Source organism: Pteropus alecto, unplaced genomic scaffold (assembly GCF_000325575.1).
Source record: "Pteropus alecto unplaced genomic scaffold, ASM32557v1 scaffold12, whole genome shotgun sequence".
Lineage (NCBI taxonomy): Eukaryota > Metazoa > Chordata > Mammalia > Chiroptera > Pteropodidae > Pteropus > Pteropus alecto.
In genome coordinates this window covers 2,279,727-2,289,759 of record NW_006432669.1, presented here as the reverse complement: position 1 = coordinate 2,289,759, position 10,033 = coordinate 2,279,727, and the positions used below count along the sequence as shown (strand labels likewise).

The window sequence follows — 10,033 nt, the reverse complement described above, 5'->3', positions numbered from 1 at the left end:
TCATGAAGAGCCTTTTAAAATATCATGGCAAAGCCCAAAAACAACTCTTTCTGCACGTTCCCTGATATGGAACCAGATATGATATGCACTAGCATATTAGCCCTGTGAACCAAGGCTGATCTAGTATGCAGTGGTTAGGGTGCATCCATGCTGTGTCCCCGTGGCCACTGCTTCCTCTTCTGGATGCTCACAAACCACCGATAATCTCTTCTAGAGTCTTGCCTAAGATTTAGTCAAATTCCTTTTTTACATCAAACCCAGTTTTTTCTCAAATTTAATATTCCCTCTTGAAATTCAATCATCTAATCATCTAGTATCTCTCTCCAGTTTTTCAGAGATAATTAGTAGCAGCAGCTGTCTTAGTAGCATCAATATTTGCTCCTAAAATCTAGTGAACTTTAAAATAAAATACAAAGGCTTTGTTTAGCCCCCTTACAGAGCTGGGCACTGACATTGTTTATATTTCCATTTCTTCCTTTAGTCAAATGCTGACTCACACTATGCTAATTACTTTCCTGTACTTTCTCTCCTCTCATGGATCCTCACAACATCCCATCAAGTAGGTCTTATTATTCCAATATTAGAAAAGTTGAATGAGGAGCTAAAAAAGAAAAAAAAAAAATCCTCTGAGTTTTCCAGCTTTGGAGCCCAGGTGGATTGTGTCTGATGTACCATTGAGACATGCTCCTATGGCTCTCACTGTTGGGTTTCTCCTTGGTTGCAATCCCAGGAGAAAGACCCAGGTATCAGGCCAGAGATCTAAATGCATTAAACCAGAAGGGAAGGGGCACACCGAGACTTGCAGCGTGATATACCAGTCTGGTGAGCGTACAGTCATCAAAAATATCGGGATATCGCTTTTGGAGATGAAGAGAGAGCAAAACAGAAAGCTTATGAAATAAATGGAGGTAGTAGAGGCAAGTATGTTGGAAGGGGACAGGGAAAAGGAATGTGAAGAGAGTCAGTCAGACTAAAAAGAGTGGAGGTAAGTAAGATTCATGGATATATATGTCACTCCCAAGTCCTTTAACATATGGGCTTACATGCTGGTTGTCAAAAGGGCAGACCTTCATCAGACAGGTAGCTGTGGTGACCATGTGATCTGTTAGCCAAACTAAGACAATTTTGAAAGTGAGGGGGAAGCTAATAATAATTATGCCAGGACAACAGGTGTAAAAAGTGATTATTCTGGTCAAACTGAGATGTGGGTCAGCCTACCCATCACCAATCTGGAAAACAGAAGTGGATAAACAGGTCTGAAAAAAGGGGAAAAAGAGTGAGTTCAGTTTGGGACATGAGAAACATCTGAATAGAGATGGATCTTCAGCTCTGGATGGAAAAGAGGAGCTTTAAAAGACAAATATGGAAGAAGTTATGGGGAAAGGGGAAGGAGAGAGGACGGGAAGCAGAGAGAAAAGAGAAAAAAGAGACTATTTCATTATGAAATAGTCTAAGAAAATGAGTTTCCAAAAGACTGATGAATAATCTTATTAGGTCTTAACTTTTTCAAAATATTTTAATGACACTCATTCTAAAATATATGACTGTATATTTGTCTTATATTAATACACATTTAGCTACACTAAATATAATTTAACGTTTCTGTGTCGACGCACAGACCCTATTCTGCACATCAAATACTGTATCACACCAGAAACATAAATAGAACCAAACAGGTGAGACTCCCAGAGGAATCCTAGAACCACTTTTGTAGACATGTCTGTTTTGTCAGCCTGCTCTTTAGCCAGTTGTCTCCTACAACAGTAAAATGAAAGATTTATTACTTTGACTTTTGGGTCACAGTTTCATGGTTGCCCTTGTTTAAATTAATTGTCGAATTATAGCTAAAAATAGCTTTCCTTAAGCACTTTTCTTGTCCCAAAAATGTTATTTACTGTCAACATTAGTGTTCGCTGACTTAGGAGCATTACTACGCCTATTTTTACTGCGTATTTGAGATGGTGGCTCATATTCAGTCCATTCTCCTTTCTTATTTGCAGTAAGCTTAATGTTGGGATATGAAGAAGATATAAATCCCACTATTCCACAAAAGCATGCTTAAATGTGCTTATAAAGGCCTTATTTTAAAGCCTTTGTCATAATCGCCAAAGGAAGACATTTATAGAAATAAAATGCAATGTGATAGCTTCCAAGTCCCTAATAATGTTTTAAAAGAATTCTAGGTACATACAAATTAAAAATTTTATTTTTTATGTTCTAAAAAGAATGGAAGATCTGCTAAAATATGTACATTATGGATAAACCTTTTCTTGAAACCCTTTTTACAATAACTATTCACATTCTGAGTAATGTCTCAGATTGAATGTGGTAAGATGACTGAAAAATTGGCAGGCACTAATATCTAGTAATCTTCAGGGTGATTTTTATAATTATCTAGAAGCAACTTTACTATCCTCATGAATTTATGTATCTGAAATACTATTTCATGTTATTAAATATGTGATACAATTAATAAAAATAAATGTTTATCTACACATGCATTAGCTTGGATTCTATAAGCCAATTGCTAGGACAACTAAAATTCCTTCTTTCCAAAAGTTCTATTTGATGAGAGACCACAGTGTCAGTATATGTGAGGATAGTCATTTTATCCTTTTCTATGTAAAACTAAAGCCAGCACTTTCCCTGGATCCTAACAGTGAAAAATTAGGCAAACATTAATAAAATCTGCTTTTCAAAGGTTAGAAATCTAAGAAATATACTGTTTCCTGAATATTGGAAATTTCTAATGAACCTTCTAATACCAGCTTATTCTGATAACTTCCAAATCTGTATCTCATTCTTATTTCCTACGTGGCTAGTTGCCTACCCACCATCCTTCCTTTCTTCCATACTAACAGAGCTCTAATGTTATTCAGAGTAAAAATGGGTCCAGCTGAAAACACAACTACATTTCCCAGTCTCCCCTGGAGCTGGTCATGGCCATGGAATAAAATCTGGCCTGTGAAATATAATGGAATTTGTCATGAAACGATTTAAAAGAGGGCCACAGCAGTTGCTGTTGGTATCCTACACATCCCTCATACTTACCGCGTCAAGGTGCTTGGCCTTATTTCCAGTAGACAGCTTAATTGGTCTCCCAAAGGAATTTTTCTTTCCTTTCCTTCTATCCTTCCTCCCTCTTTCCCAGCTTCCTTCCTTCCCTCTCTTCCCTACTCCCTTCCTAGTTTCCTCCCCCCTTTCAAATCAGTCATTGAATTCCTGCAACCACTCAGCACTACGCTGACATTTCAAGATCTCCCTTCAAAGTTTGACAGATCAGAGTTTACCCCCAGGTCTACTTCACTTTGCTTCTCTTCAGAGAAACAAGAAACTAGAACTCGTCAACTCTGGAGAGGAGTATGTGGGGGTGGGTGGGGATAATGTATGACAAAGGGAGAACAATGGTACATAGTCTGGCCCATTAAGAAAGCAAGAGAATCAATCAAATTAAAAAAGAATTTTCATGTGCAAAAAAGATTACTATGTTTTACTAAATTACCAATATATTGACTTACATTAGAATTTTTTACAAACTATAATTAAAACTGTATTTAACTCATAAGAAACTGGGAAGTAAAGTTGTGATTATCAATTAATATAGCCACAGGGAAAGAACACTTTAAAAGTTAAGAAAGATACATACATAGGAGAGTACTGCTTTAAAGGATTTTTCTAAATTCAGATGTGAGAAGTTATGCTTTAATATTCATCTGCCTTGGTTCTTTGAAAATATGACTTTCATGGCAGATAAAAAAATTGGCAGATCATGTCGCAGTACCTAGATTTTTAGAAAGGATTTGCCAATATTCTGTGAATGAGATCAACGGCTAGAATGTAAGTCATAGAATGAAAAGTAGAGTAAACGATTCAGTAGAGAAAAATGAGACTTTTGGTTGAAGATGGATGAACATATACTTTGTTCCCTTCCAAAAACCTACTAAAATAAAGGAAAGGGATATTTTTAATCTACAAGGTTAAATCTGCAAGAACAAAAATAATGGGAGCTGGCAGTGGAGAAAGCCAAGAAGCAACCCAAGCAGGTATTTCTGGAAGTTGGGGGGTAAATGCTTTCAGCCCAACTTACACTTTCCAAACGGGAGAATTTAGAAGAGTGTTCTCTGGCTCTGATCAACCTGAGACAGAAGACTGAAAGAGACTACTGGGCTAATGACCAAACAGTGGAGATCCTTGTCAGTGAGCTCCACCACTGACCCTGGAGTGCTTGTCAGCTTCGACTCTACCACTTTGAAATAGGAGCAAGCAGTCAGGGATCATAGCCATTTGAAGGAAGCAGTTCACACAACCAGGTCAAATACAAACAGAAAGACATTTATTGAAGAAAATTATGCAGAAAGAAGAAAACTTCAGAAATTTTATAATTAAGATATAGGAAAAACAAAATATTGTATAGGAAAGGAGATGTAATCACAATATACTGCATGGCTCAGAGGTAAAGAGAATTTATAAAGTCATAACAAGGCAAACAGATATTGATCCAACCAAAATCATGGTATATTAGGAGAATGGAGGAACAAGAAGTGTGACTCTGTGTGTGTGTGTGTGTGTGTATGTGTGCGTGTGTGTGTGTGCGTGTGTGTGTGTGGTGCAAGCATGAAAAATAACCATTATGCATGTCGATAGACAATGTCTAAAACTAAAAAATCAAGAAGTAGCAATATAAATGTGTTATTTAGAGATACAGAGGTAAATAGGTAAATATCAAAGAATTAGCCAAAAGAAAGTGCCTCTGAGGAGTAGAAAGCTAGGGAGGGAACAGGAGATTGCTATTTTTTGGTAACTGATAAAGAACCAAATGACTTCTCAAACTATATACATGTGTAAATAATATGTTCTATTTCAATCAGATATTTTAAAGAAATAATCCATCATATGTACATCTACTAATACAAGGAAAATGATATTTTTATAAACAACACTTCAGAATTTATATATTTCGGGACTTTATGCATGTATTTCATTGATCTTACCATTGCTCAATGCATTCGTGGAATTCCCTTTTAGCAATGACCTTCATAGATGGGTTTATTAAACATAAACTTTAATAATCTTATGTATATGAGCTGGTGGCTATGCTGGGCCCTCAGGGAGCTGCAGCTTCATTGTAGCTGGTGGACAGGTTTCTCTGGAAAACCTAATTGAATTCTCTTTTGGAGCAGCAGAGGCTAGGAGAAAGCGGGGGAGGCTGTGCAGCAGTTGTTACGGTTTGGGGAGCTGCACAAAAGGAAGCATGTGGAGAAATACACCAGAGCCACACCAACAGAATAATTGATTGTGAAGAAGCTGATATAAGAATCAAGAGATAATTTCAAACAATTTTTATTCATATTTTAACGAGTCAGGGTATATTGCACTGATTAAAAAGGGAACTTTAGAATGTAAAGGGAACAATGAAATAAATATACAAAAAAGAAGTTATTGGAAATAAAAACATGTTTACCAAATATTAAAGACCTCAGTAGAGGCAGTAGAAAAGAAAGAGATTATAATCATTGCTGAAATAAAAATGAGAAAACTCAAGAAATTCCTCCTGAACACAGAGCCAAAACGATAGTGATGGAAAGGCTGAGAGAAAAGAAAAAGATATAGATGTTCTAGGAGATGAGAATGAAACAAGATAGTGGAGAGTTACTAATCAAAGAAATAGACGAAAACTTCACTGAGCTGAAGAGATTTGAATTTGTAGAGCAAAAGTGTTCACCAAATGCTGTGAAAGATTATTGAGAAAGAATCCACACCTAGAATGTTACCCTGGTATATTTTAAAATTCCAAGGATAAAAAAAAGTGCCATTAGCGACAATATGGATAGATCTCGAGATAATCATGCTAAGTGAAATAAGCCAGACAGAAAAAGTTGAAAATCACATGATATCACTTACATGTGGGATATAAACCTAAAAGCGACAGATGAACAGGACAAACAAACAGAGACTCATAGACATGGACAACAGACTAGTGGTTATCAGAGGGTAGAGGAGAGGGGGAAGGGAAGAGGTAGACAGGGTAAAAGGGGTCAAATATGTGGTGACAGAAAGAAATCTAACTATGGGAGGTGAACTCACAGTGTAAATATATATATGCCTTACTGTTAAAAAAATAAATAAATAAAATAATCACAATACATCTGGAAGATCCACTGTCAAAAAAAAAAAAAAAAAGTCCTATAAACCTCCAGACATTAAAAAGAAAAAAAAAACTTGAAAGGGCGAGAATGAAACTGGCATTGGTCTTTTTATCTGCAATACTCAATTCTTCAGGACAATGGGAATAATGTTACAGACTTTGTGTATTAAAGTAAAAATAAGACATTTGGACATATAAAAAGTTAAAAAGTATACCACCCATTTTCACATTTACGAAAAAATTATCTAAGGAAACACTTGAAGCAAATTATCCAGGCATCATGAAAGCAACTGAACTATATTTTTCAACTCAAAAATCAGAAGAACAAGATAAAATAAATCATAAAAGGACAAATTAATGAGTAGAAATTCATGAATAAGAAAACAAAAAGCAGTATCTAGACATGGTTCTCTTTAAAAGGCCAATAAAAACAGATCATATATTTGTTCTATCACTATGTTCTGGGCACACGGTCTAAAAACAAATAAAAAGAATAAACTCGAGTATGACTGTTTCTATTAGAAAGAGTTTAGGTTGATTATTATGGCATAAATACAAACACCTATAATTAGGAGAAATATTAGATAAATTTAAATCAAATTCTGTTATCATCCAGATGTCAGGGAAGAATGATTCACCCACATTATAAATATTCTATGTAAAAGCTCTCACCTTAGGCCTTTGCCCTTTCCGTCTGAAACTCTCTTTGCCCAGAAATAATCTCTGTTCAAATGGCGCCTTACCAGGGAATCCTTGTTTGACCACCCAACACACTCTATTCCTCTCCTCCTTAGCCTGCTTTATTTTTCTTCATATCACTGTTTGGAACATGTTTATATCTCCCACTGTCTCTCCCACTAACATGTAAGTGCCTTAGAGCAGTCATCTCTATTTTGTTCACTGTTATCTTCCTGGTGCTTCCACCAATGACTGACTTATAATAGACTCTAGATAAATCTTTGTAAAATACAGGTTGGTCTATAAAACATTACCATGTATGTAGATGACATGGTTTGATAAGTATATAACAAATCCCTGATGAATGAGAGTTTATTGCCTTCATGATTTAGAGTTTTACCTATTTCTCAATAGCACGTGAGACAGAGGCGAAGCCAACACTGGTTCTCCATGCTTTGGAGACCATGGTAGACAATGTCTGGTCCCATATCTGCTGTGATGAGGGCAGTAGATCCTCATGGAAATCTCCAGCTATTTTCATTCACTTCTGAGTTGTGAATGCATTGTACCCAAACACATTCTATGATTCCCTACTAAATTCTAAGTTCTTTAAGGTCTGTTTCTCAATGATCTTCCTATGAACCGTAGGACTTAGTGTTATGTCTGGCATACATTCAGTGTTCCATACTTTTTCTTCCCAAAAGAATGAATGAAGAGAAATAGCAGTCTCCAAGGCCTCAGATCTGCAGGAGTGAAGTGATATATCTAGTATCCTTAGGTTAGCCCTCCATGCCTCGTCACACCAAGGACCTAACATCTGCTCAATCCAGAATACTAACCTGGCTCTGCTATGAATACTAGGCAGGATGCTCCCTGCATCTCACTACCATCAATTTCCAGTAGCAGAGAATGCAGGGATTGGAGTCAGATGTATCTGAATTCAAACCCTACCTCCTCCACTAACCAGTTGTATGTTCTGGGGCAAGTTCCTGCTTCATTTCTCTCTTTTTTTCTACCTTTCTGAGCTTAGTGTGGCCAAGGCTGCTAGTTGTCTTCCTTTTGTTTATAGAACTTCTCAGCTTCCGTTTGCCATATGGCTGCCCAGTTAGAGACCACATTTCCTTTCCTTCCATGCAGCTAGCTGTAGCTTTGGGATTAAGTTCTGGCCATTGGGCAGTAAACGGAAGTGAGCCAGGCCACCTCAAGTTCATACTCCCAAAAAGAATGGTCTTACTCTCTCTTCTTGCCCTTCGCCATTTCCTCTGGCAGGAACACAGTCATGATGGTGGGAGCTAAAGCAATCGCTTTGGGCCCAGAGATGGAAATTATGTAGTGAGGATAGCAGAGCTTCCCTACTGTCTTGGTCTGTTTATCTCTGGACTTGTATATGAAACAGAAATAAATTTCAATCTTATTTAAGCCACTGAATTTTGGGGTCTCTGCTACAAGAACTTAGACTATAGTCTAACTAATATGCTCAATTTTCTTAGTTGTGAAATGACAGTAATACCTGGCAAGGCAGGACGAGTATGCGGTAAGACTTTAAAAGGTGATAGCTATTATTATCCAGACTTGTGGAGCTTTCCTTTAGCCTGATGTCAGAGTCATGATCTGAGCAGAAAAACTGAAAGTGAGACATCTGGAGTGGTTGACTAGTGCAAAGTCAGTCCCAGTCAAGATTAGGCACTGCAGTACCGCCCCTACCAACCGTCCCCAACAACTGCCTCTTGCCCCCATCCAACTCTGGGGTCAGTCAATGACCAGTTGGCTAATGAAGCAATTGGAAGAGAAAACTATGGGGTACTGGTGGCAGGGAAGAGTTGGGAACAGATATTTGTGAAAAGGAATTTATTTAGAACAGCAAATGCTATACAAACCCTATTCATTCTCTCTCCTAGGAAAATTTGGTAAAATATCCAGTTCTCATTGCTGCTTTGAGGAGCTAAATCTGTTTTGAGGCTATGTTTGAGTGTTGAGTTCAGCCTTAAAGGCAAGTGTAGAGGGATGCTTGGACACTTGGTACAACAAGAAAGGAGCAAGCTGGCCAGGAGTTGCTGCACTGTGGAAATCCAAGAGCACATGTGGCCTGTGTGGGCACCCATCACTCTAAAACATTAAAAAAAATCGCTGAAAGTTGGAAAATGGTGATTTTCAAGTGCAGATCCATAGTCAAAATTGGAAATACTCAAACTATAGATTCTTAACTAAAGTCACTTGAATTTCTCCCACCCCCTCACCAAAAATAATCAATACATTCTTCTATTAATACTAAATTTCAAATTCATGTATAATCAGAGAATTCTTGTCATAGTTAAGTTCCAACTTGTTAAATAGAAATTTCTCAGTACTTACCCCATTGTATTATAGGCTTGGTTCTCCATGTCAAGAAACTGCTGCAACTGGTTTAAAGTTCTTGATTTTTAATCTGTTAGGGGGGAAATGGTCTAGATTCTTTAAATGCTTACCTTTATTAACCTATAAAACAAGAAAATTTTGCTATTGGCAAACCACTTAGTATGTTTTTTTCTGAATGGAGTAGCTATTGGTTGTACAAAATGTATAAACTTGCACCTGTGTGTGTGTGTGCGTGTGTGTGTCTCCATACATTTATCACATTGGCTTAGTGATGAGTTGAAATATGTGGTACTGACTCAAATGAGCATTCATTCACTATATACTGAGCAACGACTTGGTGCCAGGTATTTTGCAAAGTGCTCAGTATATGAGATGCGTAAAACAGAATTCCTGTTCAAGACGAGTTATAGCTGAATGCTTTCAAACTTTCCTTTCTTGTGGATCTTCTAAGGGATTTGCCTTTATTTGAGAAATGTCTTTCTTTGGCCCTTTCTGAGTTTTGTTATAATGAATACCATGAGCTTTAGGACAAAGAATTCTCTAAAAATAGAAATCTTACAATTCCTCAGTGCCTTTGTGGGCACCTACTCACCTTTTTGACAAATTGGGGTGTGTTAATACTTGCCCAAAGTAAAAAAAAAAAAAAAAATGTTTTCCCAGCAATAAAATTTTAATTGAAAAATAATCCATGAGGATAAATGGAGGAAATATTGAAGAGAACTTCAACTCCTCTGAATTACTGAATAACAGTCAATTAAATAGCATTCGAGATGGTAGAAAGAGGAAGAGGTAGACTCCTGGCCCCATGTCATTCTCAAATCAAAAGATTTTCAAAGGATTTAAGAGAGACCCTGG

The 10,033-nt window shown here is 37.0% G+C and overlaps 1 protein-coding gene across 1 annotated transcript in view; it reads right to left on the bottom strand.

The window, feature by feature from the left end:
- The window catches only part of DEUP1 (deuterosome assembly protein 1), a 65,966-nt gene that overhangs the window by 55,517 nt on the left and 416 nt on the right, over window positions 1-10,033 (bottom strand). The window contains exon 2 of the mRNA XM_006907471.1: window positions 9,176-9,248. Coding sequence (XP_006907533.1) covers window positions 9,176-9,204 — 29 coding nt within the window. The 5' untranslated portion in view covers window positions 9,205-9,248. The remainder of the gene's footprint in view (window positions 1-9,175; window positions 9,249-10,033) is intronic.